Here is a 22,095-nt window from a genome sequence, read left to right on the forward strand (position 1 = left end):
CGGTTCACGGCAATGAGATGTCATTCTGTTGTTGCTCTGAGGTAATGGCACAGAAAGTCTTGGAACTATAACCTCCTTTTCCTTCTTTTGTTGACTGTATCATTAATTCATCTGCTCATTCCTTCACTCAAAAAATATTTATTGAACACAACTCTCAGGATAAAGTTAGTTTTCAAAGAGTAAACCATTTGAAGAATATCATGTAAATGGAGAGATGGCTATCTTCATAACAATAATGCGAAAGTGGTTGCAGAGAGGTGTTTCTTAGTGTCGCTGTAAGAGAGCTCTGGTGGCCTAGTGGCAAGACTCTGCACTGTAATCCTGAAGGCATGTGGTTCGAGGCCACCATATGCTCTGCAGGAGAAGCATGGGCAGTCTCCTCCCATGCGATTAACTGCCTCGGAAAATCAACTGGAGGGTCAGCTATGTGTCGGTTCCAACAACAACAACATCATCATCATCATCACAGTGCTTAAACATAATAACAGTGCTGCTGTAACAAGTGGGAAACTTTAATTAATAGTAGTTTATTTTCCCAGAGATCAGTATATCAGAAGTCTGAATTCAGACTATAGGGGAAGACTGTGCCCTTGGGGAGGGGGAAAAAATCTTTTCTTTTGGCTTCTCAATAATATTTGTGGAGATCTACCTTTCAATGGGGGTATCTATATTTCCCCCATTTGCACTTGCCTATCTCTATGCCTAACCTACTCTTTTTATATTTCAACAGTGATTAGGTTTAAGACATATTCTTACAAGAAGCTCATTAATCTAACATTAAATCTGCAGGTAGAAAACCCAAAACAAAACAAAACAAAACAAAACCAAACTCTACTGCCCTCAAGTTCATTCCAACTCATAGCAACCTTCCACTGGGGTTTGTAGGCTATAAAGAGACTGCTCATCTTTCTCTTGTGGAACAGCTGGTAGATTTGCATTAATGACCTTGAGGTTAGCAACCTAATGCATTACATTATCACCCTCTCATCTCTTTACCGACGAGTCAGAATCAACTCATAGTTGACCCTCCAGCAGGGTTTCAGAGGTTGTAAATCACAAGGGAGGAGGCTGTCCCTCTTTATTCTGAGGAGCCACAAGTGGATTCAGACTTGCTGTCTTCACATTAGCACTGCAATTCCCTATGGGCTACACCACCAGACCTTCCTACATTATGCTGCTATTAAGGCGCTCTAGTGGCCGAACGGTAAGAATCTGCACCACAATCCCATAAGCACGTGGTCCACATCCACCATCTGCTTCATGGGAGAAGATGGACAATCTCCTGTGTGGTTACTGCTTCTGAAGACACACTGGAGGTTGGGCTATGTATGGGTTGGTTCTGACTCGATGGTACACAACAACAACAACAACATGCTACCAGGGCTCCTTAAAACCGCAGGAATGGGGTAAGTATTTATGACATGGTTTTTTGTTTTTTTTTTTTGTAGTCACAATTCAATCCATAATAGAGAGTTAGAGTGAGGAAGTCCATATTCACATAGGCCAGTAAGTCTAACTCACCAGAGTCTGAAGAGACTACTGGGAGGTAAACAGAAAAGGCAGACTGAGAGGTCCCTGGGATGTGCCAATTACTTGCACTCTGCTGGGTACCAACAAGGTTGGCAGCTCAACCTAACCAGTGAGTGGTACTACTGAAGATGCAGGGGTCAGGTGACACGCTTCTGTAAAGACAACAGCCAAGAAAAACCCATGGAGCAGTTTACTGTGTAACACATGGGGTCTCTCCAAAGTCACACACCAATGGTAAAACCAAAAACACCAATAAAAAGCAAGCTGAGAGCAGAATCATAAAATGCTCTGCTGGCAGAGAGAGGAGGTACTGGAGGCTTCCTCACAGGATTTTAGAAACAAGTATCTGCAGAGTCTAGGATAGAATGGAGAGGGGAGAGCTGAGACTGAGATGTGACAGCATTCCTGGGCCCACCTGGAACCGGAAAAGCCTCAGAAGGCAGCCATGATAGCTCCTGTCCGCATGGAAATTCCCCTGCAGTGTCTTAGAAAGAAAGGAGTTCTATGTAATATACACAGAAATGGATGAGAGCAGCGCAGGAGGAACAGAAAGCAAGCAGGAACTTGGGCAAGTTAGAAAGACCTGGACACTGTCCAGATCAGAGAGTCGGGGGAAATGGGGCAAGGAATGCCCATCACAGCACCAGCAATTTTAACATGGAAGACTGACTTTTCATCATGTTTTTGTTTTCTCCTCATTAGTTTTCTAAATCCAGAAAAAAAATGAGATGAGTATTATATAATGGTTACCTTGTAATTCAGAAACAAAGAACATGGATTGATGCTATTCAAACCGGTTCCTAATTAGAAATCCTTAATGATCAAAAGGCAGCTTAAAAGCAAGTCAAACTACTTAATGCATCTGTGAGACACCAGGGCTGCCAGTCTGTGTTTTATGCCCTATTTACTGGCCATTTCCACGCACTCCCTTTCGCCCATGTATAATGCAGCTGCCCCGAACAAAGCCCTGGCCCTGAGGAAAGACACACCACGGCCCGGGCCCACAGGAAAGGCTGGCATCAACAGTGACTTCCTTTAAACTGTCTAGAGGATTTCTGCTCATTCAAGCGGAGGCTTAAGACATTATTTCAAGAAAATAAGACCTGAAAAGTATTGCCAATCTTTCAATTTTGATTGCTTGCTTCTCAACTCCAGCACAAAAATACACAGCTAGCCCTTTATGAGTTGGATTATTTCTCCTGAGTTGTAGATAACGTTTAAAGAAATTGTCTTTTATGTTCACTAACTAGAGAAGGTGAACAGTTGAGATTCCATGGTTTCTCCATGGTGCTCTGGACCCGATTCTGGGCCTCCTGGAGGTGGCCACGGCCCTCTGTCGGCTCTGTGCCTCTGTGGTCCCTGGGGAAGGCAGACCTGCCAGGCCCTTACCTTCTTCAGCAACGACAGTCAACGTGACGGTGACACCAGCATCTTTGATCAGCTGAACAATGTTATCATGGGACAGTTCAATGATGGACTGTCCATTGACAGCTGAAATATGATCTCCAACCTTCAGTTTTCCACAGCGATCAGCAGGACTTCCCTCTATGACTCGGCCAATTTTATGAGGGATAACTATGGGGGGAAAAGATACAGGTTTTCAATTATTTAAGATGTCTGCTAGTGTTAAAGTTACTATCATTAAAAAATTTAACATCGTTGCATCAAAGACATTTCTCCAAAAATACAACAGATTTTTGCCCTATAATCATCCTCCTGTGGGGATGTAACTCTTTTTTTTAGTACCCTCCATTTTTTTGCCCCTGCCCCCATAATTTACATAGCTGGAATCAGAGCATATAAATGTCTCTGCTGTTTTTCATTTATCTGAAGTCTTTCCCCAGTATTTATGGAATCATCTTACTGATCCTGCTTATGGGCTACTGAGAACACAGGGACAGACAGTGCCTCACTGATGATCTTGGATGTCATAGTTTGTTGTTGGTCATGTGGGTGACATAAAGTTTATAGAATTTCCTTCATCTGCCTACTGGATGTTTGAAGGGGCAGGGCTAGAGAAAGAGAGGAAGATGCCCAACAAGATGGACTGACATGACTTTAACAATAGGCCAGAGCATGTCTGAGATTGTGAAGATGGCACAAGACAGGGCAAGGTTCAGATCAGCTGTTGACAGGGTCACTATGAGTCACACTCAGCTGGAGGGCACACATCACAACAACTCCCACACGGGACCTGCTATAGAAATGCAGCGGAAACTCATGCTGAGGACTTAAGAGTCACTGGTCAAAACTCCAGGTAAAGGAAAATGACTGACCATTTAAAACACATGATATTCACTCCTTCTGGGAAATAATTCCTTTTACTTAAAACTATTATATTTTTCTTTTTGAAATCAGAAAAGTTGAAAACACATCATATTCATTCCTTCTGGGAAATAATTCCTTTTACTTAAAACTATTATATTTTTCTTTTTGAAATCAGAAAAGTTGACCAGAATTGGAATGTTAATTATTTCACGTGAAGTCTCTCTGGCTCAGGGATAAAGTCTTGTTTTGAATGTACAAAGCTGAGTTTCACACATTTGCAAAGATATTCTTTGCTCTGTTACTATATTCTGAGCTCACAGGGCTAAGGTCAACACCAGCAGAAGATCAAAAAGTCAACAGTCACTCAAAAGTAAACATGAGAAGATAAGGGGTCAGAGAAACTCAAGTAGAGCAACAGGAACACACTGAACACTCAGCGGAAAGAGAGGGCGGGCACACTGTGAGAAATGTAATTAATGGCGCTGAATAATTTATATGGAAGTTATCAAATGGAAACTCTAACTTTCCCCAAAAACTCAATAAAATATTGTTATTTTGCAACAATGAGTTTGCAGACATTCAGGAAATCTTGCCAAAATGTGCTCTGGGCAGTAAGGAACATCTGTATTAAAAAACAAATGTTCCTTCCATGCTTGCTGAGAATGCCCTACCTAGGATCAGAGACTTCTAAGGCATGTGGGCTCCTGCTGACTACTGATTGCTATGAATAGGGATAATTAATATTTTTTAAATGGCACTGTGAATGGTGTTTAATTTCCACAGTAAAATGGGCTCCTTACTGGTGTTTCTGAATCCTATCTAGGTATGTGCTAAAGACATTTTAATAGGCTTTAATTTAGACTGAAAAAATTCTTTTTAATCATGATTTATGTTCCTTCAGACAAGCACCATTTCTGGGCTCTTCTAGGGTTATACCACTGTAAGCGACTTTATCTTAAAATAGAGGAAGGTAATGTTGGAAGCAAGTGCTATTTAGTCCTGAATAATTATACCAAGTTCCTTACAAACAGAATAGCTAGAGAAAGGCCAGCGCAGGCTGCGCTCTGTACTGTGCCCAGAAGGCTGAGTCGAGTCACTGATGGTGCAACAGGAGACACAATAAGAACATGCGGTGAATCACATGGTGGCTCTGAGGTGACCTTCTAAATGAATACCTCAGTTATTCTCCTTCTTAGAAAAGACTGACTTGTATGTAGCGCTCATTCTAGCTTCCCTGAGAAGAAAATCATTCAGCGTCTTGGCACACTCAAAGGGATTTGTTCAGACTTGGGAAAGCATCAAACAAAATTAATCTCTGAATCTCAGTGGATCCCTTTTCTCATCATGTGAGCAATGTGGTAATAAGGAATTGACAAAGCTTGGTACAGGACTTCCTGAAGGGCTTGCTGGCTGAATAAGGGAAGGTAAAAGCAGTCGGCCTGTTAATGTTTTCATTGGCATTTATAGCTGTGGCACCAAACAGTTAAAAACAGTAAAGAGAACAGCAGAGAGGCAAATTCTGAACACACACTAGATGCACTGGGAAGTTTTCAAGGTAACTCCTTGTACTACACATACTTAAGGATATGGTTGAAGTCCTGACTTGCTTTGTTGGTAAATGAAGCTTACAGGCATTTGTTACAAGGATAACTATCTTCATTCATTTTGGCCTAAATTTGTCTCATAGTCTGTCTTGTCCAGCTGCTGGTATGACTTTAAAAATCCCTCGGCTTCTGAGTTAATTCCATGCTCTCCGAGTACGTGTTTTCATGGAAACGAAGGACACTAACTAGAAATGTCCTTTCTCAAAGAAATTTATTGCTACTACAACAGAAAAGCATATAAAAGATAAACACTGAAAGTGCAGAATTTTTGGCAAACTAAAAACTGGCCAACTACTTTTTTTTTCAAGCCAAAGACTTTTCATGTTAATCAGAGGCATTTTCTAAGTATTCCATTCATTCAAGCACTTGTACAAACTGAGTCTAGCGTGGTGAGGATCCCTGATATTTAAAAGGTCAGCACATGCAGAAATAGTATATGCAATAAAACAATTTGGTCGTTCCTTGAGTAGAAATAAACTATTGGGGTGCTGGAGGCAGGGGGAAGTCAGGAATAAAGAATTTCTGAAACTTATAATTGGTATCGGAGACACTACTGGAAACTTTTCTTGTGAAAAACGGTACCAAAAAAAAAAATACCCTTTTATTGGGATGGGAAGAATATCTATGCTGAGCAGCACTCAGGGTCAAGGTCCATAAAGAACAACCTATTCTGACTGATGACGGGCTTCCTGCCTTCTCCTGTGCTAACCCTTCAAAACCAAGTCTTCTCTGTGCTGCGGCTGATAGCATATTGCTCAGTCTCTGTTGATCCAGCCTCACTCAACTGCTTTCATAAACAAGACATGGATGAAGTTCCAGCAAGAATGCTTCAGGGCTCAGCACTTACGGAGACTATGAACTAGCGTTTCAGTGAAATTATCAATTCTGAGTTTGCACCATGACAGAAAAGCTCAAGTACCTTATATAAAATTCATCAACAAACTGAGACTAATTTACCATTCAGCTCGATAATTAATGAGCTGTAACACTCATTTCCTGCCACACATTAGCTGTTGCCTCCATCTTATATATTAATTGGGCTTTCTTTCCTCTCCTGTTACTCAAGTATTAATAAACTTTGTAAACTTTCCTTTTTAAAAAACAAAGGCCAAGAGACAATGGAAACAATTTCCTACATTATGATGATGACAACAGCAGTAGCAGCAACTATAATCATAGTTGTTGTTGTTATGTGCCGTTGAGTTGCCTGTTACTCATAGTGATCCTATGTACAACAGTCCTAAAACCTGTTCTATCTTGTGCCAATCTTATTGTCTCTGACACACTTATCTCCATAATTCCAGTCACTGAGTCAATCTGTCATAGAGGGTCTTCCACTCCTGCGCTGTTCTTCCACCCTCCCAAGCATGATGTCCCTCTCCAAAGACTGGTTCCTCCTCGCAACCTATCCAAAGTATGTCAGATGAAGCTTCAGAATCCTTGCCTCCAAGGAGCAGTCTTATTTAAGCCTGCCCAAGATGAACTTGTTAGTTCTCTTAGCAGTCCATGTTATATTCAATACTCTTTTCTAGCACCAAAGCTGAAAGGCATCAATTCTCCTGTCATCCCTAGTCATTGTCCAGCTCTCTGATGCAAGTGATTGCAAAGACCATGGCCTGGATCAGGTGCACCTTAGTCTGCAGACTGCCACTGCTGCTCTTCAGTACTCTGTAAAGGTCTCTGACAGCAGACTTTCCCAATGCAATATGTCTTTTAATTTCCTTGCTGCTGGTGCCAAGAGTGTTGATTGTGGAGCCAAGCAAAAGAAAGCTATTTACAATCTCAGTCTCTTCACCATCCATCTTGATGTTGCCAATTGGCCCATTGATGAGAATCTTCATTTTCTTGATATTGAGCTTTAATCCATATTGAAGGCTGCAGTCCTTGACCTTCAGCAGCAAGCATTTCAGGTCCTCCTCAGTTTCAGCAAGCAGGGTTGTGTCATCTGCATAATGCAGATTGTTGATGAATCTACCCCCAATCCTGATGCATATTTCTCCTCATAGAGCCCAGCCTCTTGGATAATCTGGTCTGCATATAGACTGAAAAGGTATAGAGATAGGACACATCCCTGGCATATACCCTTCCCAATTTTGAACCATGCAGTGTTCCCTTGCTCTGTTCTGATGACTGCCTCCTGGTCCAAGTATAGGTTTCTCATAAGCACAATCAAGTGTTCTGGGATTCCTATTCTTCTCAGAGTTAGCCACAGTTTGTTGTGGTCCACACAGTCAAACATCTTTGGATAGTCAATGAAACATAGATAGACATTCCTCTGGTACTCCCTGCTTTCAGCCAAGATCCATCTAACATCAGCTACAATATCCCTAGTACCATGACCCCTTCTAAACCCAGCCTGCATTTCTGGCAGTTCTCTGCTGATGTACTGTTCCAGCCATTTTTGGATAATCTTCAGTAGATTCTTGTTTGCATGTAATATTAATGATATTGTTCAATAATTTCCACACTCTGTCAGATAACCTTTCTTTGGAATGGGAACAAATATAGATCTCCTCAGTCAGTTGGCCAAATGGTTGTCCTCCAGATTTCTTGGCACAACTTGGTAAGCACATTTAGGGCAGCAACTGTTTGTTAGAATACATCAATTGGTATACAGTCAATTCCTGGGGCCTTGTTTTTTTGCTAGTTCTTTCAGAGCAGCTTGAACTTCCTCCTTCATCTCCACAGGCTCTTGTTCACACTTTGTTTCATGAAATTCTTGTGTCTGCCAATTCCTTTGGTACAATGACTCTGTATACTGTTTTCATCTTTTTTTAAATACTTCCAGGATCATTTCATATTCTGCCCAAAGCATCCTTAAGGTATTGCAATAATGATAGTAGCTAACTTTTATGGAAGGTTTGAGCAAAGGTCTTCATAAGCACGGACTCCTTTAATATTCAGACAGTATTTTCACATTTTCCTTTTTTCCCCAGAGGAAACTGGAGCTCTAGCAGCACAAAGAATTTGCCCAAGATAAGACAGCTGTTAAAAGCCATGATTGAGGCTTGATGCCAACATCTAATGACACTATTTTAAATAGGAATCTAGTATCTACAGTAGATAAAAACCATTAAAAGAATAAAACATTATTTGAACAAATTTATACAAAGACCATTTAAATCTATTTAAGTAATTCACCTTCTCTTCTTTAATTTCTCCATATAGCTCTGCTTAATGGTGAATGCTAGACTTTCCCCTTTTTTTTTATAATGCAAGAAAAGGGATATCTTGAACATCAAAAGTGGTTATGATTTACTACACAGAGCAATAATCTTTCAGTGCTTTGTTAATATGAATGCCTGGTATTACTCTATAGTGTTAGAATGATAATATGATTATCTAAAATATAATTTCTAATGATACAATGTGCAATCCACCTAAATGCCACTGTCTTTCGTTTCTCTGACACAGGCCACATAATCATCTGCACAGCATCAGTGACAGTTCCAGCTCCAAGTGTTACCATAGCAACTGCTTTTGGAAAACGGAAACCAGTATCAGTGAGCAGTGACCTGATAGTATAGTAATAATTCATCCATGTCAGAGAATCTTCTTCCTTTACAAATATGAATTAATTTTAGTATGATTTTTGCAAATTAGTTTGGCTGACACTTTCTTCAAAGTGTTCTCTTTTTTTACTAAGATATTATTTCGATCTTTAGTGACCATTTAATCTGAGAGACCCTTCGAGACCCAAGAGAAAAATCTAATCTATTGACAAAAGTAAGAGTGCATTTCTATGTTTTCAAAGACTTTTAAAATTTAATTTATAATAACAATTTTTAATTGTAACTATAAAAGCAAAATATACTGTAAAATAAGAACTGGTAAACTGATACTTATATGTTATTCTTACTTGGTAACTTTTTCCCATGGATTACATTTCAACATTAAGAAAATAAAAATCCTCAAAAGTGGACCCACCAGCAACATGACAGTAAATGATGACTTTGAAGTCACCAAGGACTTCATTTTACTTAGATGTAGCAGTCGTGAAATCAGATGACCTTACCTTATTTCATGGGGCAAATTTGCTGCAAAAGATCTCTTTAAAGTGTTAAAAAGCATAGATATCACTTTGAGAACTAAAGTGTGCCTGGGCCACTCCATGGTATTGTCAACCTCTTCATATATATCCTCAAATCAGACAATGACTGAAGAAAACTGAAGAAGAATGAAAGCCTTTGAATTATGGTATTGAGGAAGAATATTAAACAAAACATGGAATGAGTCAAGAACAAACAAATGTATCTTAGCAGAAGTACAGCCAGAAAGTTCCTTTGAACAGTGGATGGAGAGATTTCACCTTACATATTTTGGTCATGTCAATAGGAGGGATCAGCCCCTGATGAAAAAAATCATTCAAGATAAAGGGAGGACCCTTAATGAGATGAACTGACACAGTGGTTGCAGCAATGGGCTGACAATATGGAAATGGTTCTGAGGATGGTGCAGGACCCGGCAGTGTGTTGTTCTGCTGTACATGTGGTTGTTACATGTTAGAAGCAACTCGAGGTCACCTAACAACTTTTCTAACAAATCATAAGACAAGATAAATATTTAATTCGTGGAATAAACTCAGCTCTGATCATACGAGAGGCAGTTCCTCCTTTGTGTTGAGAGAATTCACATCTACATTGATCCTTCCCAGAAGAGCCTACTCTGTTAAACTCAGTCAGAATATTTAGATTAATTTTCAAAGGTTTTGTTAAAGTTTCTTACCTTTTAAGGAAGCATATATGAAAGGTTAGGAATGTCTCTTTATTATTTAACAAGAGTACTTTAAAGCTGGAATTTGGCAATCATTACTAAATAACATGAAAGAACAATTTAAGACATATTTGGGTCAAGATTTTTCTATTAATCTGGTTTGCTCCTTCTTAACTGCTTCTAGCATTTAATTCATTTCTGCATACATGATGTCTCCTAATTTAGAAAATTTATATGTCATATTAAAAAAAATCTGCAGTGGGCTGTCTACTACATTTTACAATCTTGACTCAAACTGAGCTAATAAGATTTATTTTATAGAATCAGAGATGACAAATGAACCTGAAGCCTAGAAAAGTTTGATTTGAATTATCAAATTTTCACCATAAAGAAAATAGTCACTGTTCTTAAAAAAGGTTAAGTCTCTAGGACATTATATTCAGTTCCTACTTTATTTACTTCATAAACCCCAGCTGGAGGCTCAGAAAACTGGAACTGCAGGAAGGACAAAAGTATACAGCAGCCCTACCTCCTGGTGGCGGCTTGTTTTTGGAGGTGAGGATCACAAAGCCAAAGCCTTCATTCTCTTTTCTTTGCAAGATCACGTCATAAGCCTCCTGGGGTGCAGACCTGGCCAGTGCCTCTGCTCGGTTCAGGCGGGGAGATCCATTCTGTGTTGCAATGAAGGCTTGAGAGCTGTCATCCTCAGACTGTTTCTCTAAAATAAACATAGTCAGTTTTGATACTTATGAATATCATAATTTTTGATCAAGTATAGTGCTTTTGGACTAAGGTTTTCATGATAAAACCTAGTGTCCAGTAACATAAGGAGTAGAAAAGCAACCCCCCGCCCTGACTTTGTAAAGTGCTGGCTCCAAGCTGAGTGCAGATGCAGTAGTGGATCCTTCTTAAATCTGCTTCTAGGTCAAAGTTGGCAATATGCATATGATCTAACGTTATCTCACAGGAAGGTTTTCATAGTTCTCATGAGATCTAATAATAAAAAATTCTTGATATTATTTTAGTTTCACCAAAGTTTTTAATCGCGACCAGTAATTTTAACCAAAGTAGACATAGAGAACAGACAGAGTAAACATCTTTTAAAAATACAATTCACATGTAAAGTGGGGCAGGTTTTGATGTGCACTACCACCTGGGAGTTCATGGCATCAGGGCACACATGCTGTGCTGCTGTAACACGGGTGCAGTGTCTCTCCTACTTAGACTTTGCCTGAAACACTGCATTTTTGCAGTTAGTTTTCTGACTGATAATATCAGAAGAGCTGATCATTAGCAGTCCTCAACCTTCTTCTCTGCTAGGATACCAACAAGCTGTCTATATGAGCAGCAAAATCTCCTGGGTACAGATGGGGTCATATAGAATACACAGCAAGTGGGTAGTTAACCTACATCTTTTTTGTCCTGTTTAAGAATGACATCAGAAGTTGAGGAAGACTGAGCCTGGTAGCATAGGCCGCAGGGGGTTGTGTGTTAAGCTAATGGCAGCACTTTCCTAGTGGTCTGAACGCACTCGCTCCTCTGAGGGAGAAACCCGGGCAATCTCTTCCAACTCATTTACAATCTCCCAAAAGTCCACTGGAGGTGGGTCAGCTACAGCTTGGTTCCAACAGCAAGGACTTTGAGTTTTTGACATAAAGTAGTTATAATTTCTTGGCAGGAAAAAATGTAGACTTTGTGCCTTAATTTGCTACAGGGCATCATCAGTAACAACAAAAACATAGTGCAGTCAAGGAGCATGCATTTATAAGGTCTCTTCTGGCACATAATATTTTAATAAATGCCACCAACATCAAGAAAAAAATGACTCCTCATATGCGTGAATCATACCACCATAGAAGATCTTTCTTCTGACGGTCAGCAGTACATGGCCATTCCGAGCAGCAGTCGTCATTAGATCCAAAACTTGTTTGTGTGATTTCCCTTTAACAGGAATGCCATCAATGCACATGAGTTCATCAGCAGCACGGAGCCGGCCGTCTTTCTCAGCTGCACCCAGAGGAATGATAGCCCCAATATATATCTAATAAGATAAGACAATGTAAGTGAGTCTACATGATCCAACAAGATCAGTGGAGAGGTAAGACTGGCTGGCTCTGAGCACTGTGCACATTAACAGTTTTATTGCTGCCCAACTACGAAAACAGTCGGATTATAGAAAAGTGGTACCTTGGAAAGTTATTATACTTCAAAATTACACTTCAAATAGCCACTATCCTGTCATCTCTTCTGGTTTCTCAAAGCTAAGTACAAGGAAGCCAGACAATGCAGAACTGGCTAGGAATTGAAAAAGCTCCACCATCATTACTACCACCACCAAACAAAATCTTGGAAAACACAATTTTGGAGAGTAGCTACTAAGTCTGTTTAATGTCATCAGAACAGATTTCTCACAAACTGTTCATTGCAATTGGGATGATTCCTGCCATACTCTCACTGCACGTGGTGAGCAGTGCAAGTTCAGCAAACACAACAGAAAAACAATTCTTGTTCTACACTGTAAGGCAGTAAATAATTTAAGAGAGCAGAGTGGCCTCATTTACCTGCACACAAGTGAACAAATCTAGTAGTTCTGTTCAGATGCAATTTGAATTGTTAATGAGGAAGTCTAGAATGTTTGGGCAAGCTTTAGGGATGCTAAAACTTGACATTTAAGAAATGAACAGAGTTTTTCCCCAGGCTATGAGCAAAAGTCTTAAAATGTCTAAGTGACCCCTATAAATATCCACACAATAAGAAACAAAAAAGGTTAAAAAAAAAACAAACAAACCCCAAACCCACAACAAAACAACCCATCCAAGGGTTGGGGTAAGAATGATAAAAACTGGATAAATTATGTATACTGCATTGAAATCGATGAGGGAGAGAACAGTTTAAAAGCAATATATTGTAGGGTATTATGATTATCATAAGAGTCCAGAATGAAGGTTAAAGAATGGAGTATACTTGGAGTGGGGGTGGGGGTGGAGGGGTGGAATTGTATACCAATGAAGGAATTTTTCTTTTACTTTTCAAAGAGAAGGGCGAACTGGGGGTGGGCGGGGAGAAAAGTGCAACAATGAATGAATGGAAATCCAAAATCTCTGTAAATGTTCATTAAAATTAATAATAAAAAAATTTAAAAAAAATTAAAAAAACCCCAAACTCATCAAGAACTATCTTACACCTGCCCTGTATAGGAAGATGTGTCTTAAGGGTTACTTGTCTTGGATGGATGATTGTTACAATTACAGTCGATATGACGAATCAGGCCTGAGCTATACGTAACCAAAGATCTATGAAGGCAGAGTCCATAGGGAGCTGCCTAGAGGTCACACTGCTGTCATTCAAATCCACCAGAGGTTTTGCAAGTTACAGCCTCAGAAACCAAATGAAGGGTCAGCTATGAATCAGATCTGAGTTGATGACAATGAATGTTTTAGGTGTTTGGGTTGTTTTTTTTTGGTTTAGATCAAACCAGAAAAATCAAACCCATTATTGCTGGGTCGATTTTGCCCCATAGTACTAAGACTGCATTAGATTCCTCAGACTGTAAATCTTTATGGGAGGGAACTGTCGATCTTCCTTCTCAGGAGCAACTGATAGATTTGAACCACTGACCTTCATACAGGGCAACACATAATCCAGCAGAATTATCTTTCTCTATATATTACATAAATTAAATGTGCTACTCTGAAATAGACAACTGTAATTCTTTTTCCAAAGGATTTTGATATTCACTGAATTTCTAAGCTGCCAATAATGTAAAAGAGAAAATAATTTTAATGAAACAAAACAAAATAATTGCCATATCTCACCAACGGTTCACTCAAAAGTTTTAGCAGGGATAGTTAAACTTCAAAGGGTGTAAACTTACAGACTGGTCAGGTCCATCTCCTCCTAGGACTCTGAAGCCAAACCCTGATTCCTGTTTCCGAAGAAAAACATCCAAATCTTTGGTGTTTGGTGCTAAGTAAAATCAGAAAACAGAAAATAAATACTCTGATTTACTTTAAGGAAATTGAGACAAAAATACAATACAGAATAGGGTAATACAGGATAGTAATAAATTGTAATCTCAGAATTCTTTACCATGTGAAAACACTAGAGATCAATGCCACCAAAAAGCCCCAACCACCCCTGATTCTCACTTTGCACCCTGAACAAACTTCCTACCAAAAATGCTCAGGATAATTCCTTCTACTTCCATGCCCTCAGTATTAAGCTGTCATAAACTTCTAATGCTTGGCCAATATTACAACATCACTCAATTTAAGATTTTGTCAACATAAGTGATTTAAACTAACATCTCAGCAAGGCACTTTAAATCCCAAGGTAAGAAAGGCCACATTTCTTTTTGTGTTTTCTACTCTTAAACTAATACCTTGGTCTCAAAAAAGCATTTCCTTTGAAATGCTTATTTGGCCTAACTTTATAAGATTATTATTACTAAAAGGACATAAAAAGTCCACTATCATCTATCATCAGCATCATTCTGTAGCCAAGGAAACTGGTCTTAAGTAACTTGGCCAAAGGCACACAGTTGAGACTTGAACCCAGGTTTATATCTAGGACTTGGCTCCTGATCCACACTCTCCTGCTGCTGAAAGGCAGACTATAACTACGAGAATATTAAGTCAGAAAATTTATCTCGTGACAAAAATTTCATCTCTACAGATAAGTTTTTGTTACCTGTAAGTAGAATTTATTTCATGGGAAATATTAGAAACATGTAGACTATGTAAAAATAAGGGAGATACCATATAGGGCAAATTCCTGATAAAGTTCTTTGGAGTGATTTCTTTTAATAAATGCTTTTGATTAGACTCACAGAACTTTAGGAAAAAAAGCACTCATCAATGCAAATCATGCAATTTCTGAGTGAGGCCAAAAAGGAGCTACATAGTTTACACTAAGAATGTGTTAGGCCAAGGCATGGGAAGTCTGAAGAAAGCAATTCTCCATTGTTGTTGTTAGGTGCTGTCAAGTTGAGTATGACTTATAGCAACCTTATGAACAAAAGATCTGAAACGTGTTCTATCCTGTGCCATCTTCACACTTCCTTACACACAAGAGCCCTTAAGTTATACTACTTTAAAGCACTATTTTGTCATGCTTATGTTTTGTTTTCATTTTAGAAATAAGCCCTTGCAATATCAAGATAAAGGCAACTAGTTAAATTAGCCCAGTCATTTATATGCATTTTCATATGCATACATCTTTTCTAAAGTAAAATTAAGACCTACTTCTTAAACAGAATGAACATTTATTAAATAACTTCATTTTGGAATATATTTATCATTAGTAAATGAACTAGTAAAAAAATTCCCGTCTTATACCATCTCCTCATCTCTCAGCTGGGTTCCTCTAAAGTATTTACTCTTCGGCATCCTTATCTCTAACTGCATACCCCTCTAATAGATCCTCCATGCTTCTGCCAGGAGAATTTCTGTAATGCACAAGTCCAATAATATTTTCCCAAAAGGTAAAACCACTTAGTGGTTTGCCATAATTTATCTGACCAACTCTAGTTTCCTCTGATTGCCCTTAATCAATCTCTTAGAATCTGCTTCTGTTCTCCTCTCTCGCTTTTTTGCAAACATATCCAGTCAAAATAAACTGCTCGTGGAATTCAGGCCATACAAAGTCAACACACAAATGCTACTGCCTCCTTGTTTCCCTGCTGTCTTCCTCAGGAAGACCTGTTCATCTTTAGAGACTTGGTCAAGTCTTTATGTCCTATATAAAGTCTTACCTGAAATTTTTTATTACCTATATTTCTTACTTTGGATCCCAATTTAGTCAGTCCATTTTTCTATCACTGCATCTATTAAGCTAATTTGCATTTTTGTATACATACTTGATTACATAATCATCTTTTCTATATATCTTTAATAAATATTTTTAGATGAAGGACCAATACATACACACATTTTTTTATTCATTTATGAATATTCCAACTACTTAATATGGGACTAGTATATCGTTGGTACTTAACATACATTTCTGAAAAAAAAAAAATTAAAGTTGAATATAAATGGAAGAAGCCCAGAGATCTATTGAAATGTAAATGAAGGAATACTTTTTTCAATGTGGTTTTGAAAGATGAGGTCTCAGTTTAAAAAGCAATGTAAATTTATCATGCTACATGCTCTCCTAAAATATCCCACAACTACTTACGTTTATCTTCATATAAAGTCTTAGATTTCAGGTAGACCTCAGAAGGATCCAATTTTGGGGATCCTGACCTGATTATGCTGGGTGGAAATGGCATAGGCTGGGGAATGGGCTCATTTATGGCCTCCAAACTTCCTGAATTTTCCTTTTTATCTGTTTTCTGCAATGGAAAAGAGGCTACTTAGTATTTTGAAAAATCAGCTGTTTGATTAGTTCAGAGAACTATTGTCTGAGCCAGGCGTGCTAACTGAACAGATGGTGGGTTCAAACTGTCAACTGGTTAGGAGCCGTGTACTTACCCACTGAATCACTAAGTCTTCTTTTAGACTACTTGCTTACTCATAAAAAAGATAGTCAGAAGTATCAAAGAAGGTACTGTCTCAGCTTTGAAAGCCTACCGCTCTTATAACACTCAACACAAGTACAGAAGGTCACAATTACTCTAGAAATTCTAGGGTCTTAGATGTAAGCAGGTTATCTAAATGCAAATATTCACAGTTCCCATGAAATCATGTGAAGCTGTTATGTCTTTCTCTGAGCATGAGTTCATCTTCTGCCCTAACTTGTGTTGCCCTACGGTTTTCGGGAGAAGCATTCCTTAATTTTGTACCCTTATGTGTCTGAATCACAGAGAAAGCAAAGGGACCCTCTGTACTTAAATATTTAGGAGGTAGGATTGTATGGGCCTCTTGGATTTCTTTAGCAGAAATTGTTACCAATGAGAGCACATACCTCCCCCAGGGGCATTTTCTAACTTATATATACACTCTCTTGGAGCTACTCATACAAGCCCAGGGGTATCTCCTGATCTCTCCATCAATAATCACCACGAGGATTGTTCTGACACAGGGGAACATGACATCTCTCTTGGGTTATGGGAAGAACAGCTGTATACTCACCATTTTGGTAGTTTTAGTTGGTGAAGGAGGACCTTTAAAAAAATGAGTCAAGTTTTAGAAACAGAAAACAATCCCAGATCACACATCACTTCTTATGTTTATGAGGAAACTAGATTTAGCTTTTAGTTAACTGGTAAACTATATATCCAACACCTCCTATGTGCATCACACATTTAATTCATATGATAATCCTAAAGTATAAATGTTATTTCCATTTTATACTGTAAACTAAGGCTCAAATAGATTTAATTTGACTTCCTTGCACCAGAGAATCAATACGTGGCAGGGCAGAAAATAGCTATATTAAATCTTTCTGCCATCAAACCCCAGCCTTTTTGTTGTGTTGTTAGAGTCTTGCGTAACTCTACAGCATGTACACAGATTTGCACCTTTCTCTGAGCAGTCTCTTGTATCACCACCCAGAGAAGAACTACAATGGTCAAAGAAGGCAGTGAGCAGAGGAAAAAGTCTCTAATGAAGGTAAGTGCTCATTTGCCTCAGAAATGAACAATAACGTTAGAAAGTTAGAAACGACAGGCTAAATTTCATTCTTTCAAGTAGACAACACTAGTAGCAATGGATATAAGAAAGTCTATTAAAAGGCAATTTTGCAGTTAGTCTTTGGGACTGGATTTATACTATTTTAGAGTAGTAGTTTGAATCAGCTGATGACCTTGGAAATAAGAATTCTATTTCCCTCACATGTGAACTGTGGGGCACAATTAACATTTACAAGTAGATAGTAGAGCTTACAATAAAAAAAGTTTCATAAGTACAAGCTGTTATGATTGCTTCTGCAGAACAGATTAACACACCATCCAATCATTTAAATATTCACAGAAATCTCTGCTCTTTGAAACTCCTTGACCCCTTCAGAGGAGTATAGAGGTCCAGATGAACAAACACCACTGGCAAGGTGAAAGAGTCAATTTCTATTATTTTCATCAAGTGGAGAAAAGGAAATGATTTCATTTGAAATAGTACATTGGTGTGACTCTCCCTGGTCATTAAGGATATATATTTTTACATAGAATACAGAGAGAGGGAAATCCACAATGGATACAAAGAACTACTACTAAATGGAAGAAAACAAAAAGTTCTAAAAATGGCACTGATTATGGAAGCAATCAGACAGAACCTAAGAAAAATGCACACCAATTACCAGCTGCACCTGGGGGAGTGGCACTCCGACCTGTAAGGAATGATAATTAGTAGATATAAATGCAGGAACACTGTAGACTCTTCCTTGCTGTGTTTTAACTCACCTCCTCTAAAGATAAGCAAAGGCACATCTGCACCTACTGGAAACTGCTTTAGCACTTCTACCACCTGGAGATGTGTTAGATTCTGTACATTTTGATGGTAAATCTCCTTAATTATATCACCTTTCTGAAGGCCTTGACACCACTGGCTATCCAGTATCATTTTCACCTTCTGCCCAGTTGGGCTATCAGCAATTGCAAACCCGAAGCCTTTAGGGCCTTTAATGAGAGGAATAGTCACTAGTTCAGGCTGGGAGCTGCCTGATGATGCCATGGATGCTCTCTGTTCACTGAGATCTGATGGTCCATTGAGACGATCACTGGCCAGGGTGTGTCCCGATTTTCCATTCTGCTCCAGAACCACCGCTCCTGGCTTAAAATCCTGAGTATTCATGCAAGTCTCTCCCTTAGTTAATGACTGTCCATTGATGACAGGGGTAGCAGCAACAATGTCCACAACGGGATCTTCATTGTCATCAGGCAGTGGATAACCACGACATAAAGTGAGGTTTACATACTGATTGACAGGTACCAACTGAAACATCTGGACAACATCTGCATGAGTGTGACCAAGGACACAGTTGCCATTGATGTCTACAATAACATCACCTGGTGAAACATAATCATGTTACAAAAGAATTTGAATTCCTAAATAAGTTCATTCCAAATTTAATTCTTTGGGAAGGGGAGGCAAATGTAATTTAGCACCTAAATTTGAATGCTGGAACTTTCTTGCTGTGGACTTAACTGTTGGAATAAAGAGACTTCCAGCACACACATGCCTTTCTTTCTTTTACTATTCCATTCCAAAAGGCATATGCAAATTTCTAAAAATCATTATTTTAGAAGTAAAGAGTATGACCTCAAGCTCAAGCAAATCTTTAAAATAATAAAAATAGAAGCCCTGTAAACTCATTTTAAGTCAGACCTAAGTGGTTACACAATGGTGGGTACACTGTGATAATTATTTAATATGCAGAAGAGAAGCTAATTACTGCAAAGGCTATTTTGCCCAGTCTATCTTTAAATGCTACCTTATTTCTTGACTTTAAGAAACCAGTGGTTAAAATGTACTTCAAGTCCCATTTTTTTTTCTCAGAAATGTAGAGTTTAGCACTAGAATTTTCTCTTATGAATATTTTGTAAAGATCTTGAATCTATTTCAAATCAGACTTCTAAAGGACAAACAAGCAAAAACAAAACAACATAAGCAAAGGGCAATTATTTAAGACAAAAATGTCAGCTAAAGTTATTCTTATAAAAGGTGGTTTTGTTTTTCCGTTTTTATGTTGTTATAACCATTTTAGCTCAAGATTTATTACCACTTGACATTCATCAATTGGGTATGCTTTGTTTTTGTTTTTTTAAACGCAGCTTTGGCTTAAAATTTGTCCTTTGTTGTCTCATTCATTTACAGTTTTTATTTGAATATGATTATTTAAAAGGTTATTTCCAAGTAAAGGTGCTTTAATTTGTCCTAATTAAATTTAGCCTTTTAGAAAATCAGCATACATAGTACTATGAACAGATGCTAGTCTGTGGAAATTTATTTCATAATCTTAAATGATAGGGAAGTCAGAATATTTAGAAATAATTTTTTACTTTCTTTCTCTGGAAAAATCTCCCAGACCTTTTATGAAATGTTTGTAATAGTATACAAAGTAGGCTACAATTGTTTAGACAAGTTTGAATCAGTACTATAAAATCTTGAGAGCATATAGAATGGATAAGAGATATGTTTCACAGACAAAATGTTAAAAAGATAAGGTGAAAACATAAAAAAATCTTAGGAAAAATCTTTATCTCTAGAATTTGTAAATTATACAAAAATCCTAAAAACACTAACCAAGTCCGCTGCCATAGCCTTCTGACCCACAGCGATCCTCCACCAGGTTTCTGAGTCTGTAAATCTTTACAGCAGGAGACGGCCTCATCTTTCTCCTACAAAGCAGCTGGTGGATCCCAAACACTGATCTTTCTTTTAGTAGTAGCCTAGGCATACAATGCACTAAACTACCAGAACTTCTTATAAAGAAATAGAAAAGAGCTAAAAAGTAATTTTGCTTATAAATATAACTTTCAATTATTTTAGCTTTTCTTGCTTTAAGTTTCTATTACCTTGATGGAAAAGCATAATATAAATATGATCCTTACAACCTAATTGATAATGACCTGGTATCTGTCCAAAAAAAAGTATAGCAATAACATCCAAACTGAGGCTATATGTACATGGTATGTGAAATAACAAGTTTAGAAAAGTCTAGTAAAAACTCTAAGTAACTTCAATGTACTAGTAAAGTTTAAAGGGAAAAAGTGTTGAACTTCTTCTGATCTCCTCAGTTACAAACACTGTCAGCCATACTAAAATATCTAACATTTACAAAAGAAAGACTTCAGCAAAACTATGGAAGAGGCAACTTAAGTTTACACAATTCTGTAAAAATAATACTACTACTCTGTAATTCTTAACCCAGAAGTTCAATTTTAGTCTGTAAGACTAAGGAAAATTTGAGTAAAATTGCTGGATATAGCAATGTGTTTGATATTACTATAATCATCTGAATGGATCATTTTTTAAAGAAAACGATAGGTAAATGTTAGATTGTTCAATTGCTCTTTCCAGTTTCTATAATTTAGTCTCACCTATGTAAATTAAATTACACAAACTTCTTACCATTTAAATTTCTATGATAATGTCATCATTATTTAAGTAATTCTGGGGGGGGGGGAAACTTCCCAAAAAACACTAACACAGTTTAAAAAAAAATATTACCTGGTGCAATTTTCCCATCCTGAGCAGCAGGACCATCTTTTAGCACATTTTTCACCTGCAGGAACTCATCAGGCCTGTCTCCACCAATAATGGTAAAACCAAACCCCATTGTGCTTTTTTTCAGTGATGCTCGAACAAGGGCACCTTTAAGCTGAGACGGGTCTCGGGTAAAGTGAGATTTTTCTACATCTGTGCCAAAATGAAAAATGGGTTTTAGAACAAAAGTTATCACAATGAATGTATTCCTGGAGGCCAATCTTCAAGACAATCTCTAGAACTTAAATCTAATAGACGATAAAACAAACAAAAGACACTAACGTTGAAGAGTTAGAATTTACAATCCTAAACTAAGTCATCAACCCTATCTGCAAAACAAAATGTAGCCAAGTTCAACTAGTGAATAATGTTTATTTTATAGAATCCTGTTATTTGAGGAATTTGGCATCAGGATTGGTGGGAGGCTCATTAATATACTGCAGCTTGTAATATGCTGAAATTGAAAAGGACTTGAAGTACATACTGATAAAGATTAGACTACAGTTGTCAATTTTGATTACATCTTAACATAAGGAGAATTAAAATCTTTACAACTGGACCAATAAGTAAGGTCATGATTAAAAAAAAAAAGACTGACATTGTTAAGGATTTCGCTTTATTTGAATTCACTATTAATGCCCACAGAAGCAGCAGCCAAGAAATCAATGTATTGCATTGGGAAAACTGCCACAAATGACCTCTTCACAGTGTTCAAAAGCAAAGATGTCACTTTGAGAGGACTTCTGTGTGCCACACCCCAGCCATGGGGTTTTCAGTTGCTTCATATGCATGTGAAAGCTGGATCAAGAAAGCTGGATAGAAGTCAATTGATGCCT

General features: G+C 38.0%; 1 protein-coding gene across 2 annotated transcripts in view; it reads right to left on the minus strand.

The window, feature by feature from the left end:
* The window catches only part of MAGI3 (membrane associated guanylate kinase, WW and PDZ domain containing 3), a 296,586-nt gene that overhangs the window by 34,771 nt on the left and 239,720 nt on the right, over window positions 1-22,095 (minus strand). For both annotated transcript variants that reach the window (XM_006895704.1, XM_006895705.1), the window contains exons 9-16: window positions 21,224-21,412; window positions 18,454-19,059; window positions 17,189-17,220; window positions 16,293-16,449; window positions 13,990-14,081; window positions 11,964-12,156; window positions 10,645-10,833; window positions 2,920-3,105 (exon numbers count right to left, since the gene is read on the minus strand). In XM_006895704.1, the coding sequence (XP_006895766.1) occupies window positions 2,920-3,105; window positions 10,645-10,833; window positions 11,964-12,156; window positions 13,990-14,081; window positions 16,293-16,449; window positions 17,189-17,220; window positions 18,454-19,059; window positions 21,224-21,412 (1,644 nt within the window). The remainder of the gene's footprint in view (window positions 1-2,919; window positions 3,106-10,644; window positions 10,834-11,963; window positions 12,157-13,989; window positions 14,082-16,292; window positions 16,450-17,188; window positions 17,221-18,453; window positions 19,060-21,223; window positions 21,413-22,095) is intronic.

The sequence above is a fragment of the Elephantulus edwardii genome, unplaced genomic scaffold (assembly GCF_000299155.1).
Source record: "Elephantulus edwardii isolate Elephantulus edwardi_28Jun2011 unplaced genomic scaffold, EleEdw1.0 scaffold00174, whole genome shotgun sequence".
In the NCBI taxonomy this organism is placed as follows: domain Eukaryota; kingdom Metazoa; phylum Chordata; class Mammalia; order Macroscelidea; family Macroscelididae; genus Elephantulus; species Elephantulus edwardii.